Source organism: Amphibalanus amphitrite, unplaced genomic scaffold, assembly GCF_019059575.1.
Source record: "Amphibalanus amphitrite isolate SeventyFive unplaced genomic scaffold, NRLGWU_Aamphi_draft 000235F_arrow, whole genome shotgun sequence".
Classification (NCBI taxonomy): domain Eukaryota; kingdom Metazoa; phylum Arthropoda; class Thecostraca; order Balanomorpha; family Balanidae; genus Amphibalanus; species Amphibalanus amphitrite.
In genome coordinates, this window is record NW_024881730.1 from 511,119 (window position 1) to 538,983 (window position 27,865).

General features: G+C 50.1%; 4 protein-coding genes across 25 annotated transcripts in view; 1 reads left to right on the plus strand and 3 right to left on the minus strand.

The window, feature by feature from the left end:
- Positions 1 to 1,281: 1,281 nt before the first annotated feature.
- LOC122385915 (protein CWC15 homolog B-like) lies at positions 1,282 to 6,000 on the minus strand. 5 transcript variants are annotated; one of them, XM_043374555.1, is made up of 3 exons: positions 5,899 to 5,946; positions 5,567 to 5,641; positions 1,282 to 2,563 (listed from the first exon to the last, which is right to left on the minus strand). In XM_043374555.1, the coding sequence occupies exon 3, from the start codon at positions 2,538 to 2,540 to the stop codon at positions 1,899 to 1,901; it is 642 nt and encodes a 213-aa protein (XP_043230490.1). In that variant the 5' UTR covers positions 2,541 to 2,563; positions 5,567 to 5,641; positions 5,899 to 5,946; the 3' UTR covers positions 1,282 to 1,898. The 5 variants fall into 5 exon arrangements, with proteins under 5 accessions (XP_043230490.1, XP_043230489.1, XP_043230488.1 ...); XM_043374554.1 differs by lacking the exon at positions 5,567 to 5,641 and having other exon boundaries at positions 5,899 to 6,000; XM_043374553.1 differs by lacking the exon at positions 5,567 to 5,641 and having other exon boundaries at positions 5,826 to 5,973.
- Positions 5,960 to 20,382, plus strand: LOC122385914 (G2/mitotic-specific cyclin-B-like). The gene is made up of 7 exons (XM_043374552.1): positions 5,960 to 6,404; positions 8,670 to 8,863; positions 9,319 to 9,508; positions 9,945 to 10,103; positions 18,264 to 18,622; positions 18,965 to 19,118; positions 19,606 to 20,382. Exons 1-7 carry the CDS (start codon positions 6,366 to 6,368, stop codon positions 19,708 to 19,710), a joined length of 1,200 nt encoding a protein of 399 aa, XP_043230487.1. The 5' UTR covers positions 5,960 to 6,365; the 3' UTR covers positions 19,711 to 20,382.
- Positions 20,383 to 20,883: 501 nt separating this feature from the next.
- Positions 20,884 to 21,985, minus strand: LOC122385916. Its single transcript, XM_043374559.1, has 3 exons — positions 21,873 to 21,985; positions 21,412 to 21,557; positions 20,884 to 21,087 (listed from the first exon to the last, which is right to left on the minus strand). Exons 1-3 carry the CDS (start codon positions 21,885 to 21,887, stop codon positions 20,961 to 20,963), a joined length of 288 nt encoding a protein of 95 aa, XP_043230494.1. The 5' UTR covers positions 21,888 to 21,985; the 3' UTR covers positions 20,884 to 20,960.
- A 1,997-nt stretch (positions 21,986 to 23,982) lies between these two features.
- The window catches only part of LOC122385917 (ceramide transfer protein-like), a 31,293-nt gene continuing 27,410 nt past the window's right edge, over positions 23,983 to 27,865 (minus strand). For all 18 annotated transcript variants that reach the window (XR_006257302.1, XM_043374567.1, XM_043374575.1 and 15 more), the window contains 2 exons: positions 26,996 to 27,140; positions 23,983 to 24,765 (listed from right to left, as the gene is read on the minus strand). Coding sequence is in view for 17 of the 18 variants with exons in the window: in XM_043374567.1 (XP_043230502.1) it covers positions 24,638 to 24,765; positions 26,996 to 27,140 (273 nt within the window). In the remaining variant the exon portion in view is untranslated. The remainder of the gene's footprint in view (positions 24,766 to 26,995; positions 27,141 to 27,865) is intronic.

Here is a 27,865-nt window from a genome sequence, read left to right on the forward strand (position 1 = left end):
GTCAAAATGGCGGCGCTAGATATGGAGAGTTTTTCTCGAATAACTTTCGAATTAGTCAAGATAGGAACAAACTAAGGGCATCATCGTGATCCTCTCGTCAATCCGCATCGAATGATATATATGTTGACCTCGAAAGGTCAAGGTCAAAGGTTGACCTCAGGTCACGTGACCTCGAGGTCATCATGCATATCATTCGATGCGTCTTGACGATCTGAACACAATGAGACCATCCACGCGTCTGTATCTTGTTCCTGTACGGAGTTATTGGCCAAAAACCTTTGGTGACCTTTGATGACGTCACATGACCTCACAGCTGCCCAACAGCAAAACAGACCTCAAGGTAGTGAAGGTTGATCGTATATGAAGTCATGTATGGTATATGGGGCCATTCCGACCCGTTTTAGTGGTAAAAACAGGGAGTTGATTTTTCCCCCATTGACTTATAATGGGGAGGTCGCGAAATTGACCTGACCTTAGGTCACCGATATCAAAATTCCGAGATATACAAATTGTAGCTACTAATGATCTAATAACATCCTGTGACTTTCAAAGGCCTCCGACATCTACTGTAGCTCTGGCACGGTGACAAAGTTGCAAAAAAGTGACTTGAGGTTGGGTCATTCAAAGTGACCTGGTGACCTGACCTTAATAGGTAGAAGGTTCAAACTTGCACACCATGTGTAAAATTGATGAGGTTATAGTCATACCAAATTTCGCGGCGCTACGCGCCGCGGTTTTCCCGCTATTCGCGAAAAACCTCAGGGGGGCGGATATCCGCCCCCCCCGTCGGTGCGCGGGTTAAACACCGCTACTCTAAGAAACACCGTGCTCAAGGAATTATTAGCTACTGGTTCATTGTTGACGGTCTTTGCAGTTTCCGGTGTTTTGGAGCTGACCGGTGCTAAATGAGGCACCTAATTAGCGTCAGTAATCACGACTAGGTGCAACCGTATCGCAAATAATTCTATACTATTGCCATTGGTGTTCATAAATGTTAACATAAATAAAGTCTGAATTTATCCACCCCATTTTATATACTGCATTACAAATTGCCAGGGTGAGATCCAAAGCTTCAGCAATGGATTCTAATTAATCGATTTATTTCATGTTTTACGTGGGTAAATAAATCATTGCATCATTAATAACGCATATCCATTCATTCAAACTTCTCCTTCGATTTCTGGGTTAGAAAGAAACAAATCGGCATGTCCTTCGTTACAAGCTCTTTAATTCATCACCATAAAAAATATTCCGCTAGTCACGTCGCACAAACAATCCATATAAAATGGTCATCCAGTTTATTCAAACTAATGTGACAGAGTATGTAGCACAAGTTCGACTTATGAACATGCGCACTACACAGCTGTACGATGAAATGCACTTTCAATTTATAAACGCTAAATCATCAACATCAAAACTTTTTTACCGCCCAGAATCAAAACAGAACAGCAAAAAGTTTCACTCTTGAAGGGTTGAGGAATGCGTTAAAGCGACGTCTTGGTACTGCATTGTTTGACTGATAGATGGCTTTTATTGCCATGGATTCGCTAACATATACGTTTGCCCAGTCTCATCAGCGATACTGTAGCGACAAAAATACGGTACCAAATTGCCATGTACAGAGTGCAATATGTCTGAGTACAACTAAGATATTATGTAAACGGTGGCCGGAACGGTGTAAGGTGTACAATGCGACATGATTAAATCCGAGTAGTTAATTACCTTCACAGTCGATGCTGCCGGCGAGAATGCAATATCTGACTCATCGTAGTAGCGAGAGTTTGAAGCAGCTCCCATAACACCTCATATTTCAGTGGTTGAGGTGATCACAGAGAGCCAAATACTTAAAACACTAGTATTGTCTCAGTTCAACATCACAAGTTACCCCACAACACAACTCACTTCACATATTTGTCCATGAACTTCTTGTGAAAGTCATTCCGGAGTGCGTCGTTGATGAAGCGGGGCTGCTTGCGGTCGGGCTCGGCGCGGGCGCAGTTTTTGAACACGACGTCGTCGTCCCAGCGGCGCTTGACGCGGGCGTCGCCCTTGGCGGCAGCGCTGCCGGCCAGCAGCGGGTTGCCGCTCAGGATGTTCTCCATGCGGATGCGCTCCTCCTCGGCCTTGCGCTCGGCGTCTCGGCGGACGGCCTCTGCGGCGCGCTCCTTGCGGATCCGCTGCAGCTCGGCCATCAGCTCCGCCTCGTCGTCGTCCGACTCGTCGTCAGAGTCGTCCTCGTCGATGGCGTCGTCCACGTCCAGACTGGCGGCCGGCAGCGGCTCGGCGCGCTGTTTGCGGCCGCCCGAGCCGGAGTCGCCGCGCTTGTCGCGCGCCTGCCGCTCTCGGTCCTCGAGCTCGCGCCGGAAGTCCCTGCCGCGCAGCTCCTCAGTCGTCCCCTGGCCGGGCTCACGCTGCTTCAGCTTGGTGTGCGCCGGCAGATCGCGCGACGAGTACTGCTTGCTGATTGCCGAGAGGTCCTTCTCCGAGCGGGACGAGCCTCCGCGCGCCGGCTCGAACGTTGGACGGGCCGCGGTCGTCATGGCTGCAGCACCAAATCACTAACCTGCAACAAACACAAAAATGAAACTGGGGACAGAGACTACAAGAGGTGATGTGAACAAAAGAAAATAATACATAACACTTGCCAAATCATTGATCAGTTTTGTACAAGGGCCGGTTTGTAGCAGGGGCATTCCACGTCAAATCAAACACCGAAATCCGTCATCCCCTTCGATTTTTCTGAAAATTTGTAGGTAGACTGGGCATGGTTCAAAACTGAGTTGCGTATAATATTTTCGAAATTTGATAACGTATCGCTGAGATATAGGTCATCAAATATAGAGAAAAATGCCACGCATCAATTTTTTAAATGGCTATAACTCTGGTTCCTTTTCTGGTATCAAAATGATATTAACAGGGTCTTATAGGCCATTGATAAGGCTTTGATTTTTAATTATAAAATTAAATTGAAGTGACCTTGAAATGCATTTGACCTTTAATTAAAACAGAAAAATTTAAATAGCAAAAAACACGTCACCTTCGATTTGGGTAATTTTTACATATTATGTCCGTCACAATGTTCCTAACCATCTGTGAAAAAAATGGAGTGGGCCATTCATAACTTTCGCGGCAAACGCCGTTTTCATGCATCAACATCACGCAACCGCGCGTGACCTTGAAAGGCAGAGTCAAGACATGCTTGCTTGTGTACACTTTCTGAAATGAATGATTGCTGATTAGTGATATCCCAAACTCTGCGAGAATGGAAATGCATAGTCATCGTAGTCAAGCATTCACGTTCCATAGTAAAAGTGTCTCAGGCAAACGGTATTTTGCGGTGAATTTTGAGCCGTGTGGAAATGCATCATGAAGTAAATTCAACGAAAACATTATCACGCAACGATATCTTCACGTCTTTTGATCTTCACTATACGAAAGAACATACATTTTTTTAGTATGTATGGGAATTTCTAGTTAATCCAATAATAAATATGGCAGTTAGAGGCCTCAGCTAAGAGTAACATGTCGCCGGCTGAGGCGGGCTCGGCCGATGCGGGAAACGCAGCATTGGCAGCAATCACAATTTTGTGTTTACACGTTCATATTTCAATTGTTTACCAACCGATTTTCAAAATTCTTTCACCATAAGATTGCCTGTACATTTCTTAGTCTTCTCACAAAATTTGACGCGAATCGAACGTAATCAGCGGTAGGGAGCGCGATGTAAAGACGGAACCGTTCCGTTCCGTCCCGGCACAGTCTACAATTCAGGCGGCGCGTAGCGGTCGGCGCCGGCTGCCGAGTCGCCGCGTCGCTGCGGCGACAGTATGTTCACTTTACAACGCTATTACTAGAACAGTTGTGAACCGATTTTCTTATTGCTTGCACGATGAGATGTCCAATTCAATTCTTGACAGGTAGCCATAATTAATTTCGCATTCATCTTATGAGATATTGGCGAAAAAACAGGAGGGGTGGGCGAAATTCGCTCTTCCCCCTCCACTGCGCATGCTAACATACGTTTGCATATGTGCAATTTTTTTTCAAAACTTATGAATGGCCCACTCTAATTTTTTTCACAGGTTGTTAAGAATATGGTAGGCAATAAAATATATGAAAATGAGCCAAATCGAAGGTGACGTGTTTTTTGCTATTTCAATATTCGTGCTTAAGAACAGAGTTAAGCAACTTTCAAGGTCATATATTTAAGTAGGTGCAATTCTAAACAAATGCTTAAGAAATTACCTAAACAGTAAGGTTTATTTCATTCAAATCAAACAAGTACAACCAAAGTTATGATCGTTCAAAAATATAAAGATGCAACATTTTGTAAAAATTTGATGCCCTATCTTTAGAAGACCTGTGGTCAGAATGTGCAAAAAACATCAATGTAATGTCCGGGGCCACACAGGAACTCGCTCACAAATTTATAATAAAATCGCTGATGGTAAGGTGCAAAACAGCCGATTTTTGTTCGATTTGACGTGGAATGCCCCAGCAAGTAAAATCCACATAAATCACATATAAGGCTTATGCATGTCATAAGTACCATAAAGGAGTGCTGGCACATATAAAGATTGGAAAAGTTATATGATTGTTCTAGGCATTATTGATGCTGCCATGTAACAGACAAAATGCTGTAATGATCCTCTCATTCACCCATATCTGCCAGCATTTAATATCTCTCAGGCCTCAGCAACCCACCCATCCTGTTGAGAACAAATCTCAAAGCAAGCCTGAAAAGCATTTGCCTTAATTTCTCCAAAGACCAAAACGCATGTTTTTCAGAGTATTTTGGATGTAGCATTCAGGCCCAGGTGAGAAGTGGTTATCGGTGCACAATGACCATTGTAGTTGGCATACCCTACAGCCCCACAAACAAACAAACAAGTGTGAAGTGCTGAGCTATTGCACTGTGCAGTACTTCCAACCATAATCTGTCAGCAACTAAGTGGGGAACTGGGAAGTGCTATCGAGCACTACACTTTCAAATCAATTAAATTTAACTGAACACAATGCAAGTTCTATGGCACAAGTGCACCCAATTGTTAAGCTTTCTCCTATTATACATTGTTATAAGGTGAGGATGAAAGCCATGGTTATAAGCAAAAGATACAAAACATGTGATCATCTAGGAAATTTTGAGTGTGTACTGTGGTCAGTAGGGTTCTGAGGTTAATTGGTATGATGATCAGGTTCAGCTGATCAGAAATACACTGTCAGCTATACTGGGCTACACTGCTGGTCATGCACTTTCAGTCAAGGATATCACAGATGTTCAGTCAAGGAAATACTGAATGGTAAGAAATGTCAGGATTGTCAGTACAGATATTAAGTTCAGAGTCCTGAATTTTTTTTTTTTGCAGAGCCTGGCACATCCTTGCTGACATGAAACATGCATGGAATGCAGTTGGCACACTTGGTGGCACATCACAATGATCATGTGAATCCAATGCACGTAATAATCCAAATTTTTTTTTTCATATTTGATTGCTGATCATGTTTGTATATTTATTGTCATAACCATCACTAGTTGGCATGCTTACATAAGCATACAATACTTAACAGAAATTCTGGAAACCACAGAAACTAAAATCAATCAGGAGGGCTGTTCACGGGCCCTGTGTGCGGTCGGAAAATCCTGAAAGCACAGAAACACAGAACACAACAGTTTCATGGATGCTCACGCATATGGTGTAGCTTTGGCTTTAGTGACCTATGAGCCATCCTAGCCCTATCTGCCCTATCCATACAGAATGACACAATTTTCAGGTCTAGTCCTTAATTAAAATCCCTGGATTATAGGCATGTACCCACATACCTACCGTTTACGGGGATGGTTCACAAAAACTAGCGGCTTATTCTTTGATAACTCAACTGAACTGTGTCGTCACTTACTTAACGAAAAACGGCAGCCTTGCGGAAAACAGTTTGGGTTGCGTCGGAATTGTAAACATTTGCTCCCAATGGTAGTCGCCATATTGAAATATTTTCTTTATTTTAATTATAAATTGATATACTTCTACATGGTCATTTGAAGAATTACCATTAATTTGTAATTTTATAATCAAATTATACAAAAAAATTCACAAAAATCATTGAAGTACAAAGAAGCAGGTCTAGTATGCTCAGCATGACCAATCAGCAGCGAGAAGTGGCGGGGCTTTTAAATTTGAAATTAGCAACAAACGGTGGCGGAGCGTACGCGCTGAAGGCGCGTGGATGCGGTTGATTTTTGGACGATAATTTTGAAATATTTTGTCTACTCACAGATTTTCAGCGAAATAAGCGAGACGAAGTGTATGAAAGTTGGAAAGTGTTTTTATATAACGACGAACTGAGACGATTCAAAGCGATTCCCGAAGATGTCTCAAGCGCTTCGGACCACCACATTGGGAAGTAACGTGAGTATAGTTCTTCTGAATAATAATTATATACTTGACATGTAATTGGCTTCTTTAAATTGAGCACTCCTGCAATCATTTTTTAAAGCGCTATTATAATTTCTGAAGTAGTGTTGATGTGGCGAGCCATGAAGCACACACATTCATAAGTGTTTGCAAATATTAAACTGATGCCTTGTGGGAAGGAATATATATTTGGTTATTTAATTCACTGTTTTGTCTCTTGTCTAGCTTTCCATTGCAATTTCACCTTCCTTCATTTTTGCTTTGTGGTTGTGTGCCATGCGGATGAGGTTTGAGAGCACAAGTAAATGATTGGTACCTATTTATCATCATCGCTATAGCAAGTTGAAATAAAGAAAATCCACAAAAATTGGAGTCATTTAGCTGAAGTGGTCTATGGCCTTATGCATACCTAAGTACCTCTCCTAAAACCCATTTGATAAGCATAAGACCTAAAACCCATCAGACGAAGCATAATATTCTGATAAAGGCATCAAGGTTTAATCTAAAACAGTGTCATTCACACAAACAGTGTCAAAGCCAGTCTACAAAAGCACCTTTTTCATGAATTGGAATGAGTGCGTAAAAGATGTAAGGGGCAAAACTTTTTCACTTCTTACTAGGACAGCGTTTTGCCCAATTCTGTTAAGAGTCATGTCAATTTTTTTTATTAATGGTTTGACAGTTACTAGTTATCAGTAATTTCTTGGATATTGAAACAAAGAAAAATGCTGTACTGCCATTGCATTTCTTAGAAAGTTTGCAACTGGTGGGTTGAAAGCATGAGCACATTTGTAAAGAATGAGTTATTACTTATTTGTCATTTATTCTCACCCTAGGCCTATCATCATTGATAGTTAATGTATTTGTCAAGGCCACATGGTTGACTCATGAACAAAATGTTGCAAATGGTATCAGGGACATTGAAAGCTAATTAGCACACTAGGTACTAGTCTAGTTTTTTATATTTTTAGAAGCCTGGTCGCTTAATATACACAAATAAATATAGCATGAGACAAACAATAGGGATGAATAGGGAGTGAAACTTTAAATCAATAGTAAGATGATATTTTCAGTTGGCCAGTGCCTAATAAAGGTAGTTATTCAGGCTTCGTGTGCACTTCTTTCAAGCGCTTAAAGCGATCAGACAGGCTCAAGAAATCTGACTAAAGTGGCTTCTCGACCCTCAAAAGTTGTCGCCATCGCCGAAATAATTTTTCACGTTTGAGTTGGTGACGCATTGACATCGGCTAGCGGATCTCATTTTTGTTGTTTGTCAATGAATGGTTTTGCAGAACTTCATTGGTTGACGTGGAGCCGTTTTCCCTCCAACGGACAAGTGAATGCTTGTGACACCACGGGGCTGTCATAAAATCAGTCACGTGCTGATATGCGAAAATAACTTCCAAAGCTCTCCAAAGCTCACTTAGTCGTTTTCGGACGCACGACTTTTGCGAATTTATCGACCTTTGCTTGTGTACATGATGTTGAGAGATACCCCTACCGAATGATTTTAGGTCACGCGACGGGAGTTTTTCAGCAAAACGTATAGTGATAATGTCGTTCAGTCATGCAAATGTTATTTGAAAGGGGAAAAACGCATAACGCCTATAGTTCGTTTTTCTTAAGTTTGCCCCTCACTGTAAACGTCTTTTTGAACACAGCACGAGAATTGCTAGCTGAATTACTGAGAAAACTGGTTAGCGCACATTGTATTGTAGATATGAATAATATTTTCAAAATAAGTTTTGAACACGGACGATTTAACGTTATGTTAAGCGCCGTGCAATTTATTTATTAGTTCAGACATAATTCCTGAGAAGTCGTCTATCCCTGTGGGGCTGTAGGTATTGGCAAATACGAGCTACGAGTCTGTGAAAAAGTAAATAAATTTGATAAAATTGATCGTCTGTGAAATCTGGTGAAATCAATGTGCGCCAACCAGTTTTCTCAGTAATTCGGCTAGCAATTCTCGTGCTGTGTTCAAAAAGACGTTTACAGTGAGGGGCAAACTTAAGAAAAACGAACTATAGTCTTGATTTGTCCACCATGAACATTTTAATTGTAGCATGACGTTTCCGGTGAAATCCACCACTTTTTCACCCGACACCCCCTACATCGCTTTTGTCACCAAGCCGGAACTAACTGGGATCCGGGAAATTTGATATTTCCATTAGCTCAGTCAGTTCATTCCCCAATCGTAAATGACAGTGATGTAAGACGGTAAGATAAAAGCTGATGCATATACCGTACCTATTTCAGGTGATTAGGAACGAGAATCAGCTACAAGCAAGGAAGGGGCTTGCTACCAGAAGCACGAACAATGCACAGCGGGCAGTCCTCGGCGAAATCGGCAACCGAGTGAAGGGCCTGTCAGTCAACAATGGACCGGTTAAAGCCATCTCAGCTGATGCCAGAAAGCCCCTTGTCCGGTCAAAGGCTACCAGCTCGATCAGGTATGGACGGTTTCACGGCGACTGGCTAGTCTTCTGGCCCTTTTTTGGTACGAAATCGGTCATAAGACTGCTCTCGCTTCGTATGTGTATTTTACATTCTTTCTCAATCCTCCCCCAATCTTAGTGGGATTTGGTGCCGTTTTTGGACGTGTTCGCGTAATCTATATGTAGGTGCTCGTGAAACTTTTTTTGTGATTTAGTAATAGTGTCGGGGAAACACTGTGATGACCAATGCCGATATTTGCAAACATCTTCAGTCTTCACCAAAACATGCTGCTTGTTTGCTAAGTGGAATGCGGAACATCCCTGAAAATATATATCAAGTTATTTTTCAGGTTAATCCTATGGTATCAAGACAACGTATTGGCACGTTGCATATTGGCATCCGGTAATTCGATGATCAACTGCGGGCGCCTACCAGGCCCAAGCGACTGTTTAATTTGTGCTTTTTTCAGGCAAAAGGTTGAAGCGCCTCCGAAGCCAGTAGAAAGCAAACCTTTCTCGGCATTGGAGGAGAACAAAAAGCTGAATGCCTACTCAAGCGGGCTGCTGAATGTCGATGACATCGATGTAGAAGATTCCGATAACCCCCAGCTTGTGTCAGAGTACATCAAAGATATTTACCTATACCTGCGGTACATGGAGGTGAGTTTCCTACGGGAGTACCCAGTCATGCTGTCGTGGTCGTGATAAGAGACAGCAGCGGGAAGGCAAACAATATCATTTCAAAGTTTTTTCACGTTTGGGTTTGAGGTCGATAATTACTGGGTGTTATGGGCGCATATGACCACTGTAGTCCGGGCGCCCAAGAAACCCTAATTCATCATCGATAATTACTGGTTTCAATGAGTGGCTGTTAATGTCATAGTCATCGTTGTGAGTTGTGACAGTTATGGATAGTATTGACGTGGTCTCAAGGAAATTTATGCAGCAGCAGTTATGAGATGTCATACCTTGCTCCTGAAACTGCACGCCTGACCTTTTTTCTCAATATTTGCCAACATGCTTTGCCAATGCGTTTGAACTGTTCCGGCTGTGGCTGCAGTTCTTACGAAGCCTTTCGTTTTTTTTTTGTTCTCAGGACAAATTCCGCGTATCTGAGAATCACCTGCGAGACAGCAAAATAACCGGCAAGATGCGCGAGATCTTAATAGACTGGCTGGTGCAGGTGCACCTGAAGTTTAAGCTACTCCACGAGACGCTGTACCTGACCGTGGCCATCATCGACAGGTTTCTGCAGGTAAGCTCAGCAATTTTCGAACGCCGCTTACCGTTTGCGGCTACGTGACCGATCGCGAACTCCTCGCCGCAGTGTTATAATCGAACCAACTTTGACACGGGTCACTCACTTTGAAAGTTTTTCTTTCTAAACTAGAGTACTTAACTAATATTATTTAACTGGATTAGCCCCTTGATATCTCGATTAACTAGATTACTAATTTAAGACTATACAATGTCTGCACCTGTGCGTGTAGCTTAACCCGCGCCCTGCTGGGGGGGGGGGGTGTTTGAACACCCCCCCCCCTTGTGGTTTTTCGCGAATATCTCAAAAACGGGCGGCGCTCCCATGTTGTAAAAATTTCAGACCAAGGTCATTCAAGGTCAGGTCACTTGAAGTGACCTCACCTCATAAAAAGTTTCAATGTCTGTCATAGCTACACCGAGTGATCGATCGCTTTGAAACTTTCAGCGATTGCTAAGAGCAATAGCATGTACAAAATGTATATCTCAGAATTTTGATATCGATGACCTAAGGTCAGGTCAATTTTGCGACCTCCCCATTATAACCCCGCAGGGGGCTGACCGTGGTCAGAGCTGCTGCTTAGCCGGGGTCATCAGGCTCCGGCTGTGCGGCGGCTGTGACTTCGGCCAGTAAGGGGAGTAGCGCCCCCTCGGCCCCAGCTTGACGCGCGTTTTGACCTGGACTTGCCTTGCTTACTGGATGGATTGTCTGCAGGATTAGCCCCGCAGGGGTTGGCAGTGGCTGGGGTCGCTGTTGGACTGGGTTCCTTGGGCCTTTGCCCCGCGGCGGCCCTGGCCTCGGCCAGCAAGGGGAGTAGCGCCCCCTCGGCCCCAGCTTGACCCATGCTTGCTTACGACTTGCTTTGATCGCTGGATGGACAGATGGTACGGTCCGACTTTTCTTGGTTTTCGTGGTTTTGTTTCTCTTGAGCGGTCTTTGTCTGCTTTTGCTTTGCTTCTCACTGGATGTCCGCGTTTCGTTCGATCACAGCTTTCTGATTCTTTTCCTACCTTTTTCGTTGTTTTTGCACCCGCAGGAACACAGCCGAGTTGGGCTAGTGTAAGGGGAGTGGCGTCCCCTCGGGTACCAGCCGGTTTTACTAGGCTAGGCGAGCCGACCCGTACCCCAGGACAACGGGATCCTGGAGGTTGAGCCCCCCACCGTGCGGAGCCAGTCGCGGTGGCTGGGCAACACGCCTCTTTGGCCCTGAGTTCTGTAAGGGCGGGATACTCAGTGGGGCGCCGCACTTGAGGAGCCATTCCCAGTCGTGATGCCGCCGGGGGTGGTGTCGGAGTGGTGTCGCCGGCGGGGTTCGGGCACTTGTGCTCGTCCTCCGTCGGTGGGACTGATCTGGCGCTGCCCCTGGCGGTGACTCGGCGAGGCGTCAAGGGAGCAGGCGGTATCCGACCGTGGGGGGTGGTGAGTCTCTCTCTCCCCCGCGGAAGGTGCCGCCAAGTCCCGTACAGTCAGCTCGGCCGTCCCAGGCCTTGTAGCGGCGCCGTTGCGGAGCGTCGGCGGCCGAGCTGGCGGAGACCAACTCACACTGCATGGATTCTGAACTCCCTCCCCCGACCCCTACCTCGACCTCGACCTCAACCACGACCACCTCGACCTCGGCGACCACTTCGACCTCGGCGACCACTTCAACTCCGGCCCCGCCCGGATGTCCTCGCCCCCAGACCTCGACTGAGGCATCCCCTCGGCCACCCGGTGATCTTGGGAGGCCGCTGCCTCACTTTCTGCTCATGAGCTCAACCGATCAGGATGAGTCTGGCCAGCCCGTGCCGCTCAAACTCAATCCGTTTCAAAGAGAGCAGGCACTCTCGCCTCACTGTCAGCCTCAGCGTGTAACCCAACGCCCAGACGGGACCCTGGAAATCCACCTGACGAACCAAACTGAGATCCGGAATATGCTTGCCCTCAAAGAAATATCATTCAAGGCACGTGATAAGCAGGTCCGCAAAATAGAGGTCAAAGTTGAGCCACATCCGTTCAAAAATTCAGTGCGGGGAGTGATCACATGCCCGGACCTCCGCGGCGTGGCGGACGACGAAGTCGTGGACGGAATGGAAGGGCAGGGTGTCACCCATGCCCGCCGCATCCGCCGTAAGGTGAAAGGATCTCTTATGAACACCGACTCAATCGTTTTAACTCTGAACCGCCCCACCCTCCCGCGGGAGGTCAAGGTTGGCTATCTTGTGGTTCCCATTCGTGCCTTTCTTCCGGATCCAGTCCGGTGTTTCAAATGCCAGGCCTTCGGGCACGTCTCCTCGAAGTGCCGGGGAACACAGCGCTGTGGGGTCTGCTCAGCTGAGGGGCATGGCTCTGACGCTTGCCAATCGGACAGTGTCAAATGTGCCAACTGCGGTGGCCAGCACCGGGCATGGCACCGCAAATGCCCTAAGTTTGTGTTCGAGGCTGAGGTGCGCGCATTGATGACGAAGGAGAACGTCTCCTTTCGCGAGGCGCGGGACAGGGTGCGACAGCGCACTCCCGCACCTTCGCTTTCATACCGAGATGTGGCCGCTCGGCCACCCCAACCTGCTGCAAGCCGGGTCGCCCTCGGACCTGGAGTGAGTGGTGCCCTCAGGAAGGCCGGCAATCTTCGCCAGCTTTCTGTAGCAGAGCTGATCCAGCTCCTCTCGGGGCTCATTGAGGATGACACCCCGCCGGCTCCCGCAGCCGATTCTGTGCCAGCAGCGCCTGCTGCTGATGCACGTCGCCGGGCAGAATCTGAGGATGACTGGACCGTTGTTCACCCACGGCGCCGCCCGTCGAGGCGCCAGTCTCCAACAGCCACTGTACCACCATCTCCGGGATCTGACAGGGCGATCAGCCCAGCAGTGCTGGAAACCCTGAAGCGGGGAGAGGAGGAGCGACGGGCGAGGGACGCCAAACGTGCCAGACTGGCCGAGAAGGCCAAGGAGGGGAGGCCGTCCCCAATGGTGAACGCCCCGGCCGGCTCTCCGGCCATGCCCCCTCCCCCTCCCCCGCCTCTCCCGAGGCGGCCCCCTCCGCCGTCCCTTGGGGCGGCATCCGGAACCCTCAGCGTGCCGGATCCTGCACCCAGCCCCCCAGGCTCGGTGCTGGCCGAACGCAGGCGTTCGGCCAAGCGTGGTCCCCCGTCGCCGCCAGAGCAGGGCCCTGGCCGGGTGCGGTTTGGCAACCGAACCGTTTCAGGCCCTGTGGGACCTCGGTCCCAGTCTGCCGACGGCCGACAGAGAACTAGCCACGCGAGGATTCAATACGAATCCTCTGGGGAGGTGATTTTCTAGTCGTCTTTCTACTCAATCTTTTAAACAGTTTTATCGCCTTCTTGGGCTGTTTTACGTCTGGACGGGCTTTTAAAGCGCTTCTGCGCCTCTTTTACTGTCTTCTCCATGCAGAGTTTCTTACAGTGGAACTGTAGAGGACTCCGCAGTAGCCTTGTTGATTTACAGACGGTGATCCGTCGCGACTGTCCTCTCCTGGTCTGTCTACAGGAGACGAAGCTGAAACCAGAGCATCACCTACATTTCAAAGGGTATTCCATTTTCAGGAAGGACCTGGATACCGACTCAGTTGCTCACGGTGGTGTTCTCGTGGCTGTCAGCCATAGAGTTTCGACGAGACCAATCCCGGTCAGATCCCCACTTCAAGCGGTCGCTGTTCGGGTGGCTCTCGGTCACCGGGAGCTAACCTGTTGTTCACTGTACTGCCCACCAGGGGAGTCTCTCCCTGTGCAGGATCTTCGTATGTTACTGGCAGAGCTACCTCAGCCAGTTTTGATTCTAGGCGATTTTAACTCTCACCACTCTGCATGGGGATGTCAGACAGTTTGCACCCGTGGTCGACTTTTAGCATCTTTTATTGGCGATGAGGACTTATGCGTCCTTAACTCCGGTGCTCCAACTCATTTTACTCTACCTTCTGGCCAGACATCAGTTCTAGATCTCAGTCTTAGCAGTCCGCAGCTCGCTCCTCTTTTCACGTGGCGCGTTGCTGCGCACCCAATGGGCAGCGACCATTTTCCGATCTGGCTGGACCTCCGGGAGCATGGCTCAGTTGGCTGTCGGCCACCCAGGTGGAACTTAACGAAGGCAGACTGGACCGAATTCGAGGCGAGACTGACAGAGTCATTCTCAGATGTTCCAACATACAGTTTGTCAGTCGATGATTTCACGTCCAAACTCGTCGAGGCTGCCGAGGCCTGCATACCCCGCAGTTCCGGTATGCCCCGACGACCACCAGTTCCGTGGTGGAGTGATGCCTGTTCTGATGCAATTCGTGCCCGAAAGCGTGCCTACCGTGCCTTTCAGCGGAATAGTTCCACGGCCAACATGATAGCTTTTAAGAGAGCCAGAGCGGTTGCCAAGCGCACTATCAAAGAGGCCAAGATCTTATCTTGGAAACGATATGTCAGCACTCTTAATCGTTTTACTCCAATCGGCGAAGTATGGTCGCGCATAAAGCGCATCTCGGGCCGGCACTCCTCTGTACCCTTACCCGTGCTGAAGGTGGATGGAAGGGACATCATGGAGCCAAACGCCGTTGCTTCGGAGATAGGCCGCGCCCTCTATCGGCGGTGTGGTGATGAGTCCCTCGACGAATCCTTTGTCAGGCACCGCTCGTCTTGTGAAGCTTCTGGGGTCAATTTTAGCACCTCCGACGTTTTGAGCTACAACGATACTTTTACAATGGTTGAGCTCAAGTCAGCTATAAGCTGTCTTAAATGTGTCGCAGAAGGCCCGGATTCTGTCCACAATGAGATGCTTCGCCATCTCCCTCCGGTTGCTCTGGATGCTCTCCTTCAGCTGTTCAACCTCCTATGGATGACGGGTGTTTACCCAAACTCCTGGCGGGAGGCAGTTGTCATCCCTGTTCTAAAAGCAGGGAAGAGCGGTTTGGACCCTCTGCACTACCGCCCAATTGCGCTCACATCCGCCGTTGGAAAGCTGTTGGAAAAGCTGGTGAATATCCGACTTACCTGGCATCTGGAGCGGCACGGACTTCTTGCCAATTCTCAGTGTGGTTTTAGAAAGCACCGGAGTACTGTCGACCACGTTCTTACTCTTGACTCAGTTGTCCGCTCGAATTTTAAACAAGGTCGTCAAGTAGGCGCCTTGTTCTTCGACATTGAAGCAGCGTATGATACCACTTGGCGATTCGGTATCTTACAGAAGCTGCATAAGCTAGGCATTCGAGGCACGATGGGTCATTTTCTAAGCAGTTTTCTTGGTGATCGTTTCTTCCGTGTTCGTGTGGGCAACCAGTTATCTGAGCGGTTCGCCCAGATTAATGGAGTCCCACAAGGCGGTGTGCTCAGCGTGACGCTTTTTGGTGTCATGATCAACGACATTGAAAAGGTCCTCTCTCCAGCCATCGGCCGCGCTCTTTACGTCGATGATTTCGCTATTTGGTGCAGTGCGGCGTCGACTCGATCAATGGAGCGACAGCTGCAGATGGCAGTTGCTCGAGTGGAGGCATGGGGCAAGGAGAACGGCTTCCGGTTCTCCTCTGCAAAGACGGTAGGCATGCAGTTTTCCCGTAAGCGTCGCCCCACTGCACCCATGGTGGTGAGGCTCTACCGTGAAGCCATACCAGTGGTTGCGGAGGCCAAGTTCCTTGGCATGACTCTTGACTGCCGACTCACATACCGAAGTCACATAAAGTGTCTCCGTGACAGATGTCTTAAAGCTCTTGACATTCTGAAGTGTGTCGCTCGCATGTCCTACGGCGCTGACCGTAGTACGCTACTCCTTCTTTATCGGTCTCTGGTGCGGTCCCGTCTGGACTATGGATCTTTTATCTATGACAACGCTGCATCCTCATCCAAGCTTATCCTTGACACTGTCCACCACGCAGCGATTCGCATTGCGACTGGTGCTTTCCGAACTACTCCTGTCGTCAGCTTGTTAGCTGAGGCGAACGAGCCCCCTCTGGCCTTACGAAGGCAGATGTTGGGCATGCGATACGCCATCAAACTTCGTCAGTTCCCTTCCCATCCTGCTCACGGACCGGCTTTCTCCAGGTCGCTCTTAGCAGTCTTTGATGGCGACGAGAGGAGCCGCTCTCGAGTTTTCTGCACCCGAACGGCCGATCTCCTCCGAGATTGTGGCCTAAGCACTCGGGACATCATGCGAGTTGTTATCCTGCCTGAACCGCCTTGGAGGTTATCTGTCCCCTCTGTGGACCTAACCCTATCAGGCACACGGAAAGACCAAATTCTGCCTCTGGCCTTCAAGGCGAAGGCATTGGAACATATTGAATCATATTCAGGCCATGCCGTGGCATACACCGATGGGTCCAAGTCGGACCTCGGTGCTGGCTGTGCCTTCGTCTGCGGCGACGCTGTGCGATGTTTTACTTTACCTAAACATGCATCCGTTTTTACCTGCGAATTGGTCGCCGTCCTCAAACTTTTGTGTTTTATCCAGATTCATCCCGCTCGGTCATATCTTGTCCTCTCCGACTCATTGAGCGGACTCCAGTCCTTGACACAATTCTATCCACTTGACCCCCTCGTACAGGAGATTCTTCTCCGTTTGACGGCTCTCGACCGAGAGGGTACCTCAGTGACTTTTTGCTGGATTCCTAGCCATGTTGGTATAGCTGGCAATGAGCGGGCGGACCGTGCTGCGAACCATGCGGCGCGGCAGCCCTGCTGCCGCCGGTTCCCTCTACCGGCCAGGGACTTTTTCCCTGCGGTGAGCTCATTCTTCCGCGGAAAGTGGCAGGAGGATTGGAGCAAATGTCAGACAAACAAGCTGCTACGCATCAAACCGGGTTTGGCAACCTGGTTGTCTGCGTCGCGCAAGTCGCGTCGAGAGGAGGTTATCCTCTGTCGGCTTCGCACAGGGCACACTTTCGGTACCCATGGACACCTTATTGGCGTCGGCCCAAGACCTGTTTGTGCGAGATGTGGCGACAGACTTTCCGTCCGACACGTTTTTCTGGAGTGTCCGAGACTGGAAGCTGAGCGGCTGAAGTTTCTGGGCCTGCGCGGAGCCCAGCTTTCTTTGAGAGCAGTCTTAGGTGACGAGTCCTCTTTGCTAGACTCTTCTCGTCTCTTTTCGTTTATTGCGGCCTCCGGCCTTCAGGTGATTTTTAACGCCCGACACTGAGGAAGTTAAATAAGAAATGGGCGCGATATAGCCTCGCAGCTGGTGCGCCCTGTCACTCCAAATCATCATCATCATCCCCATTATAAGTCAATGGGAGAAAATTGAAATGCGCCTCTTTTGGACGAAAGACATTATAAACACTCCCAAACACCGAATTACAAGTGGTTCAGACGCACTGAACATGAAAATGGTGTCCGTGACCCTTGTTTATGCCCTGAGGTCATCTTAGGTCACGAATGGTATCTAACAGTTTTTTGCAAATAACTTTTGATAGAGGCATGCTAGAGCGATGAAAACGCCTTAGATGTGTTCAGCTCGACGATACGGATCGACTGATATGTAACATGACCCTTTCCGGTCAGGTCATGACCTTGACCTGAGGTCAAATTTTCAAGTTGACCTTTCAAGGTCAAGTTGTAGTTCATTCGATGCGCCTTGACGAGAGGAACACGATGCCGGTAAAAGTAAGCTCGTACAAGGCTTGGGTCAAAAGTTATTGCAGAAAAACTGTTTCCGAAAAAATCGGTTATTTTTGCAGTTTTTGCCCCCTGCAGGCAAAACCGTTGACGTTAGGTCAAATCTGAGAGAATTACTCAGAAAGGGCGTTAATAGGGCTATCGAATGCGCTTTTCCGCGGCGCTGTAGCTCTATAATTGGTTCCCGAGTTATGCGTTGGCTTCTTGGAAATTTTCGACATTCGACCTGGAAATCGGCGACATTTTGCCTTCAATGACCTCTGGTGACCTGACCTTTGACCTGACCAAAAAATTGACCGAAGTGATTTCGTCATTATTTTTGACGCTCTTTCGAACGCCGCCTTCCGCGTATCGCTACGTGGCCCAGGAGCCGAGTTACAAGGGGGGAGTGTTCAAACACCCCCCCCCCCCCAGCAGGGCGTGGAAATCCAGGACCCCCAGCCGGGCGCGGGTTAAACGTGTCAAGCGTCCCTGCGTACGATCCTGCATTTGACTCTGTACGTTGTATTGGTGGACGTTAACATGTGATGGCCGGGTTTGTCGCCGGTTTTCTGACTGCGGGTCTCCGTGTCCGCCAGGTGGACTCGTCCATCTCGCCGGCGCAGCTGCAGATGGTGGGCGTCACGGCCATGTGGATCGCCAGCAAGTACGAGGAGATCTACGCGCCCGAGGTGAACGACTTTGTGGTGATTGCCGACAAGTCGTTCGACGAGGAGCAGATGCGCGTCATGGAGCGGCAGATCCTGTCTGCGCTGCGGTTCGACCTGGGCCGGCCGCTGCCGCTGCACTTCCTGCGCCGCAACAGCAAGGCCGGCTGCGTGGACAACCGGCAGCACACGCTGGCCAAGTACCTGATGGAGCTGAGCCTGCAGGAGTACAGCCTGGCGCACCTGCGGGTGTCGCACCTGGCCGCCGCCGCCCTCTGCCTCTCGCTCAAGTACGTCGGCGCTCGGAGACATTCCCCTTCTCTCGGGCTCGCCGAAATGTATCCACTTTTCATCTCGGCGGATGTTCATAAAAAACTTCGTAAGAATAGTATGTTGTTAAATGGTTCGAGTTTAAAAATGTTTGTCAAAAAGCGAGATCCACTCATTTTTTTGCTTAAGACTTATTATACGAGCCATATTTAACGGGGAGAGGGGGGGATAGGTCGGGCAGTCGGCCCAGATGTTGATGTTGCCCTGCAGTGGGGCAACATCAGTGGGCCCAGATGTTGCCCTCCGGTCGGCTGGGCGCCCAGTGACGTTCGGCGTGTGTGCTGCCGCTGCCGCTGCCGCAGGGTGCTGCAGGATGAAGAGACTGAGGGCTGGACGGACGTGCTGACCCACTACTCGTTCTACCCGGAGAACGAGCTGCGACCAGTCATGTGCCAGCTGGCCAGCCTGGTGGTCAAGGCCAACGAGAAGCTCAACGACAGCCGCGCAAAACGGGTGGTGAGTGCCGCCCGCACGCTATAACGGCAACCGCATACAAATACTTTGTGTGCATCTTTTGTTTAACAGTTTGAATTCCAGTAACCGAGAGTGTTACGCTCCCGATCACATCTCGAATTAAATCCAGATTGATGACTGGTGAGGACTGGGGTACAACAGTTATCGTCTATTTTGGGTTATCGATATAAATAAGCTATCTGGATTCTGGAACAAATCCAAGAATGCCAACTTCAATGTTTGTACGTAATATTTTAACATCTCAAAATGGGATACATCGGCCTTATCCTTTCAAATGTCTAATTTATTTTGTTTCGAGCTTGATCGGAGATGTATGGGCTTTACAAACGTGAAGTGCAAGCGTTTAAGTGTTTGCGCGATAATATTCGCACGCTTCCGCGAAAAATGCCTTTAAATGCGCACGAGTTAGCGCTGTGTCGGTTATTGGGATTCCGGGAGACTGGTACCGACTACTTGTGTCACCCGGCAGGCGGTGGCTCGGAAATACGCCACGAAGAAGTGTCTGTGCATCAGCGTGCTGCCGGAGCTGTCTGGGCCGGTGATAACGGAGCTGGCCGCCGAGGCCGCCGTCTGACCGGCCGGTCGTCCGCCCAGCCACCGACCCGCAGTTACGTCCGCCGCCGCCGCTGCTCTTACCAAACTGAAACACCCGCCATTTTAGCTTTTGGGGAACGTTTTACGTATGCGTCAGCTCACAAGTTTTCTATTGTATTTTAGATTGTCATCACTTTTGAGATTATTTGAATACTCTGTGGAGTGAACTTCTGCATCACGTCACGTGTTATCGCCATGTTCCTGGAGCCAGTTCCCGTTCCTGAGCTGTTGGCTCCTTTGCCTGTGCCCGTTGCTCGTGCCTGCAGCTGCATGCTGGGGACCTGCTGGATGAGATTTCCGTATGCTGGACGAACAGAGGGCGGTTTTACCACGTCGCGGCGGTCTGGTATGGGTGTGAGCTGACCGGAGAATAAACGTTTATAGGCCTCTTGCTCTTTCCTTTCTAGCTAGTACTGGTTGCTCATAGGATGGCTCTTCTCGTGAATGTTGAAGTCTGTCTTGTGGGGGACGTTTCGCTGTTTCGATCTCCCGAGCCGAATGCGCGAGCGAGCCGTCACGTGCTTTTGATTCGACCGATTCGATTTGACGGTTGCGACCGCGTCTTTGCGTTGTTTTAGTCGGCTTGCGAGCTAACTGTTCTATTGATGTACATAGTGACGAAACGAGGAACGAAATAAAAGCTAAGTGAACACGTAGCGTATTTATTCGATCAGTTTCAAACCTAAATTTGAACTGAAATTATCACTCGGAGCCTGTACCTATCAGGTTGATGTTACCTACGCGTTCTCGCGAGGGACAAGTTGTATACGAGGAATGATACCACTTCTCCGGTCAAAACGTGCTACTGCTGCTGCTGCTGGTGTCCTCTAACGACATAAGATGTCGGCGCGCCCTTAAGTCGGTGTTAGATGTAGCAGTAGCTAGGACGAGCGTTTTTTTTTTTTAGGTAAAGTCTCTCCAGTTGACCTGGTGACCCGACTTTGAATGTCCTATTGGAATTTTCTCATATGTAGAAAAGATACATCTTGAGATAGGTGAAAAGTGCTAAAGGGTATGATTGTGAAGCTAAACCGAAACTGGTCAACTCCAATAAAGGGTCTCTCCGTAGGCCATTTGATCCGTTCTTATGGGCAATGAAAGCAAGTATTGCTCCCAATGGCCGGTGTTCTACTGTTTTCTCACAAACACTGAGTACGTACTTCTCGTCTTCGTCTGTATTAACAATAACAATCGTGAAAGACGTGGCGTTGGCGGTCGGTGAGGGGCGGATCAGTGACGGCCGTAGCTGTAGACCGGGTAGTCGGCGTACCAGCCGAACGCGCCCTTCTTGCCCGTGTACGCGCCGTAGTCGACCTGCAGTCCGCCGTCGTAGCCGCCGGGCGTCTGACGCTCGTACCTGCCGGCCGGCACGGGACGGTGTCAGCGGGCAATCACCCACAGCTAATGGGGATGGCATATTGGGCCCACGCCTCGGCCGCCACGCGGGCTATAGGGGCATTCAGACTCCACCGTTCAATAAGCCATCAGGTAACGGACCATTCGACTTAAAACCCCGGCCAACGCTGCGAGCCATCCCGTCCATCCACTCTGTCATGAACCATCAGCGATCTCCCAAACCAAATCATGCTCTCCTTCACGCATAAAAAAACTGAATACCGTTCTCCGAACTGCCGGGCTGACGGCTGAGTGCCAGTCTCCGGGACCTGCGTCCGTCACTCACCGGTCGGAGGCGTCAGCCTGCTCCACGGGCAGCGGCGCCTGGCGTGCCACGCGGACGTGCGGCGGCATGTGCTCCAGCTCCTCGACGGGCACCAGGACGTAGCGCGGCATGGCCACGGCCACGGCCAGCAGGGCGGCCAGCACAACCTGCCGGGGCGCGATGTTAGTCCAAGTACATCGCATACACGTCGCTGCCGTACTGATACAAAGGTAGCACGTCGGGCAGCACGCATGCTCATGGCACTGATGTCACACCGACTAAACGAGCTTTTCGACTGGATGCCGATCTACCCCAGCTCCGCGATCACCAAGTTCTTCTCACATCCTCACCAAACCCCAAAGCAAACCGACCACACTAACCGGGGCCGTGTGATGCAAAGCGAAAGCGACGTTATGTATATTGGATCTCTACACGGTCCGAGGCGAGGAACTGCTGGTCGGGGCTCTGCTCTATGTACTCACCAGCTGAGAGTTCATGGCGTCGGATGGTCTGTGTTGCGGCACTGGTGAAAAGGCGCTGGCGCCGGACGTTATATACGTACCGCCAGCCGTCTGTGCCGTGACGCGGCACGTCTCTCACGGTGGCCGCGGAGAAACTCTGTCCGTGTCCGCGCCGGCGCCGGCAGTCGGCAGCCAACACCGACGAGCGGGCCGAAAACAACTGAGACCTGCCCATTTTGGAGACGTGACAAACTGACCAACTCTCAGCGACCACTGGTTATGTCATTGGGTCAGGCCAATTCCCAGTCATCACCTTCGGGATATTGGATCCAGAAATTTCGGTCGGCCAACTGACCTCTTCAGGGTCAACATGAAAAACTGACATTTGAGCTAGACCTTGAATCCGTCCAAATTAATAAAATGATCGGTAAGATCAATATGGATTTTAGAAGTTGCGTCAGTGCGTAGGACAGACAGTGTCCGGCTTTAATCGGCACGCTGGTCTTTGGCAGCTTAATTCTCCCGCTTACCCGGAATTTTTCAAACGGACGGTAGGGTTCCGGCCCGGTCCTGCGCAACAAGCTTTTACTTATGGATTCCGGTTCTACCAATCCGCCCAATCAAACATTCGAGTGAAATTTATCAAAAGGTCAATTCATCTTGAATAAAAAGCATCATTCGATGCACCTGAACTGCGAGCTCGGTGACACCAAAATCGCTGTTCTCATATCGTTATATTGCTGATGTTTACCAGAAACCGTGGCCTGACCTTTGGACTTTTTCAGAGGTTACCAGTTGACCCGAGCGCTTACAATTTGGTACCAGTCGCTGCGTCTCGTGACGGTACACCGACTATCATCCCATCCTGCGCATTTTAAGCTCAAGGAGCAAAACGGCGAGGGAGGTTGTACCCCCCAAGATTACTTTACTAATAGTACCCCATCGTGTTGGTAGGATCCTTCCCAGTTGCGCAGGGAAAAGATGGGTCCGGCGCGGCGGTACAAATACGAGTACATGTGAGCATTTTTAGTGTATGAGGCTGCATGTCTACATCCGGCGCTTATCTCGCTCTTACACCGTGGATGATACATCGGGATGACAACATGAGGCGTGAATGTCACCTTGGATTTCCGGGCAACACAAACAATAACCATGCAATTATAATGCTTAAGCTAGTGATTTTCTACCGCGGTTCGCGGTAGCCGTACATTGCAGTGGTTGCGGTGCATGCAATGACGCGCACTGGCGGCCGACCGTGACACGAGCCGGTCAGGAGCGATAGAGCGTGACGGTCTCCACTCGGAAGACAAGTGTCCACCGTCCAGTCGCCGCGAGCACGATTTTCACTTTCAAACATAGCCGAGGACGGCGCTCCAATGAGGCGACACCGGGCTGGCCGCACATCAGCCCGGGCAGTCTTCACCGTGTGAAGCGCCGACTTCACACGTTCCGACCGCAGGATGGGCCGATTGACCTGCGGTGTGACAGTCCCGGCCCCATGCGCCTCCCCACTGGCATTTTTCGGTGACGCGAGGTCTGCTCACCAGAACAGTCACGATTATATTAGTCCATTGATCCATTTGACCATTCATAACCCTCCGCACACTGTAGATCGGCATACAGAGGTCTATGATTGGACGTAACGGTTTTAGCGTAATTAGTATAAGATATTTTTATTAGCAGTGAAGGATCTGTCCTAAAGGTCATATGTAAGGTCTGTCCTACCAGGTGGCTTCACACGAGCTAGACTTTACTTTCAGATGATCGGGGGTTGTTTTTCAGCCTCCAATCAGTCACCCTTTAACTGCTCCAAAACGGTTAACTGCCGACCGTAAATTGTAGCACGGCTTTCATCGACGCTGCTTTTTATCGTCGGGAACAAAGGCGACCACCGGGGGCGGGCTGTGCTTTCCCCGATCGGGGGCGGCGCGACGCTCGGCCCGAACGGCGTCCATCTGGCCGGATTTCTCTCTCCGGGCCGACAGCTACTGAAGAGAGCGTCCGCCGCCGACCGAGACGGCCCCGGGCGGCACAGCTGCGTAACGCGTGCGCCGCTAACGCCGCCGCCGACTGACGCAACCGAACACCGAGCGCCGTACACAGACCTCCGTAGACAAACACGGCGTCCAACTCCAATCATAGCGTTCATTTCCCAATATGACGGGGTACGACACATGGCCGAGCTGTGCGCCACGTATGCAAAGCCGAAGTACACAAAATAAATGACTATATCAAACGTCATTCAGATCGATGACATCAACAGTGGTAAACATCCAATGCAACACGCACGATCAGGTCTCAGTAAATACAATTATGTTCCCCAAAATGCATATAGCGATCAGTTATTTCTCACGATCCGTTAATATCCCTATTCATTCGAAGATGACGAAGCGGCGGATGCGTCGAAGTCCGACACCGGCGTTCAACCGCCGCGGGTAGGATGCGTCCAACGCCAAGAACTGCACCGCTCTCATACAGAGGGGAAACAGCACCAGCAGCAAATCACCACACACATTCACACATACTCCGCAGTCCGCGCACACAGACGCGCGCCCACACAGATGCATCAGAGTGCGACGGGCGGCGCCGACCCTGTCTCAACGGGGCAGCGCGCACATTGCATCCGTAGGTCCGCCCACAGTCCCGATATGTATCATTGGCGGCGCCGGCAGTCGCTGCCGCCGGGGCGCCGCCGCCCTCCTGGCCGTCTGTCTGTCCGACAGACACCGGAGCGCGGGCGCCCGCCGTCCCTGTCCACCGCTCCCGGCCCCGGCCCGACTGCGACACTACCACTGGATCGGCTTGTTCTTGCACTGCTCTATGACGTAGCCGGTGAAGCGTTTGAGGAAGCGCGGGTACTCGCGTTTGTAGACCATGCGCAGAGCCGAGGTGGGCGCCCAGCCGCCGGGGTTCACTGAAACAGGCCACAGACGGTCGTCACAGCGGCGGCAGCGCGCGCCAACGGCACCTCATCACGGTAGACCACGGGTAGGACCGGGGGCCCGCGGTCTAACAGATGCCCAAGTACGCGACGCCTACATTTGGTTTGGCAAAAAAGCCTGATACCTTTTGTTGCCGTTCCACTATAATCTGTGTTATTAACGAATTTGGGCCGCCTGGCGGGTGAGGCTCAGTCAGGCGGGAAAACATCGGTATACGTTTATCATATCTTTATCTCGTGGGGAGCACTAAGCGGAACAACACGGCATGATCATCACTAAACCGGAACGGTATGCGGCCGACACCAGCTGTATCTCAAGCCAGGAGTGGCCCGTGCCCACCTCCGGTGACTACAGTCTACAAAATAGAAATTCCAAGATTTGTGGTCTGGGGAGGATACAAAATGAGAAAGGAAAGACTATGAAGTCGCAAACGGTGACATTGTACACCGTGAACGTGACGATACATCCAATGCTCCATATGAAGGAATGCATTATCACGCAGCGAAACGTCAATGAATTCGAAAAGAGCCTTCGCAATAATGACTTCGGACGAAGTACACGGCGACCTCAGCGTTGCTCCATGCAGAGGCATCAGCCATCAAACAGTTGTAAGAACAAGGTCAGCTAAGACAGTGGCGAGTCGGCGACTCTGCTTAGTGTTGAATATATTTACTAGCTGGTAGAAATGGTTACAGTCAAAACGCTCAAATCCCGATAGGATGGGTACGAATTATGACTCGGGGCTTAGTAAACAAGGAAGGGAGCGTCCGAGACTCTTCTTGGAAACACGTAAGGTCCGGATATGCATCCGTAGTTTTCCCGATGGCAGTGGAACCAAAGGGCGACTTTGGGGGTTCGCTAAACCAGAAAAACGCAATCCTTAGCATGAACCACGTCGGTGATATGCTTGGGTAGATCATTTACCTCCACTTTATTCACCAGTATAACGCCTTTTGGGGCGACTAACGGAGCGAGCGAGAGTGAGCCTTGCACGTGCGAAATTTCGAGGGGGTACCTCCAGCTGACTTGTGCACGGCACCCTACCGGTCTCTAGCGATGTGCCAAATTTGGGCACAATCGGCCCAGCCGTTCTCGAGATCTGGAAGCGGCACCCTGCACGTGCGCACGTGCAAAATGGGTCCCAACTGACTTTTGCACGGCACCCTACTAACCGGTCCCTAGCCATGTACCAAATTTGAGCGCCATCAGTCCAGCCGTTCTCGAGATCTGGAATCGACCCCTGCACGTGCGCACGTGCAGCAGCACCCCAACTCCGACACATGGATATGCATTGCCTAGTGGGTGCCTACCTGCATGCCAACTTTCAGCGCAATCGGCCAAGTAGTTACCGAGATATTGCAACAATTACAAAAGTGACACCTTTTTGTTTTGCACGTGGCACGTGCATAAGGGGTCACCCACATGCATCGGGAATAGTCCAATACTTGGTAGAAGGAATGAAGCTACCCTACAAAAATTACCGCATGTAAATCGGTCAAGTGGTTGCTGAGATATAAGCGTCGCAGAAGCGTGACCACGGCCGGCCGGCCGGCCGGCCGCTCATACTCAGAAATTTCCGTTATTCTACGTAAGACTCCGCTCGCTTCGCTCGCTCCGTAATAATCACTAATCAGTGAGGTCACTTCAACAATAATTGAACTGCTTTGCAGTTAAATAGTCATAGTACAATAAAACAGCAATTTATCAGTCCCTTCAGCTCCATCATCCGTGCGCAAAACCTGGAGCGCGCTGGACCGCGTTCGTTACCAGGTGGCAGCACTGGTGCCATGACTCTGGCACCACAGTACAGATGACTGCACCACAATGTCGGCCAACAGAAGCTGATAAACGCCAATTTAAGGTCACACTCGCGTTTGAAGGTTGCCCAGGACACGAAGGCAAAAAGAACCTTTTAAATACCATAGCGCATTGCCGGTCGAGTTCGATTCCAGAACACCTTGACCGTTTAATTAGTGTATCAGACCGATGATTACGACAATGCTCGTAAAAAATGTCAAGCCTTCCAAAAACAACTGCTCACATCGATCCGAGCGCTGTCAGCCGCAGTAAACGGTGAGTCGGTGCTCGCACCTTACCAAGATACTCATCCACTGCGCAGTGGGTGATATTGCGGTGTGTTCACCGATGGGCCCGGGAATACCACAAACCCCGCCCCGGCCCTCACCCGCTCCCGGCACTCACCGACGGAGCAGTATGTGATTTTGCAGCGCAGCTGGTCGCGGGTCACCTTGGAGAGGTCCGACTTGTCGCCGACGATCTCCGTCTGGCAGGTCATGCAGACGGTGAGCAGCACGCGCACGTACTTGTCGCTGGACTCGCGCGCCGCCTGTCGGCACGGCACACACACGGGCGGCCGTCAGAGGACGCACCGGGACTGCACGGGAGGCCAACAGAGGGCTGGCCAACGCTTACACGACCAACGTGTGAGATGACATTTGAACACCTTCCATATATAATTACGGGAGGGTGCCAGCTAGCATGATCTATAATGCATTCATAATCATTATATGGAGGCAAATGGCGAAATATCAATCGTGGATGGACGATGCTGCCAAAATGACAGTTTCCGTAGGTAGCTTGTGCAGTGCAATCCGCCACAGCAATGCTCCACTGGGTAGACCCAGTCCGGCTAGTTGCGCAGGTTCCAAGCCTCCAGGTGAGAACGGAAAGAACTACGGGCCAATGGTAACGCAGGCAGGCAGTCAGTACGTGCCTTTATGAGGGTAAATGTTCACATGGTAGCAAAACGGTTATGAATGAGGCTATAGCAGCATATTCGACATGCTGGTCGAATTATGGCGAGCCGCAGTCCTGATAAGACGGCAGGCAAAATCTCTTCTGGCAAGATCACATCAGAAAAGATGATAGGCAATATTCCTGAAAACATAGCAATGCTCCAGCGGGCAAAGCAAGCCAAGGCCCTATTATAACAAAGCAAGATCTGGCGCCCGATACCCGGTCCAATCCCGATTACGACACGCCGACTTGACGAAGTTTTGTAATACATTTCGATAGCTGCAAACTGTAACGACTCCTTGTGTAGTCAAGTCC

What these genes read in the sequence shown, in the direction of transcription:
- LOC122385915 (XM_043374554.1), bottom strand. Translation starts at nt 2,540, where the DNA reads ATGACGACCGCGGCCCGTCCAACGTTCGAGCCGGCGCGCGGAGGCTCG.
- LOC122385914 (XM_043374552.1), top strand. Translation starts at nt 6,366, where the DNA reads ATGTCTCAAGCGCTTCGGACCACCACATTGGGAAGTAAC. An exon ending in TATACCTGCGGTACATGGAG is followed by an intron (nt 9,509 to 9,944) that starts GTGAGTTTCCTA and finishes TTTTGTTCTCAG; the next exon opens with GACAAATTCCGCGTATCTGA. An exon ending in TCATCGACAGGTTTCTGCAG is followed by an intron (nt 10,104 to 18,263) that starts GTAAGCTCAGCA and finishes CGTGTCCGCCAG; the next exon opens with GTGGACTCGTCCATCTCGCC.
- LOC122385916 (XM_043374559.1), bottom strand. An exon ending in CAGGCTGACGCCTCCGACCG is followed by an intron (nt 21,088 to 21,411) that starts GTGAGTGACGGA and finishes GCCGGCCGGCAG; the next exon opens with GTACGAGCGTCAGACGCCCG.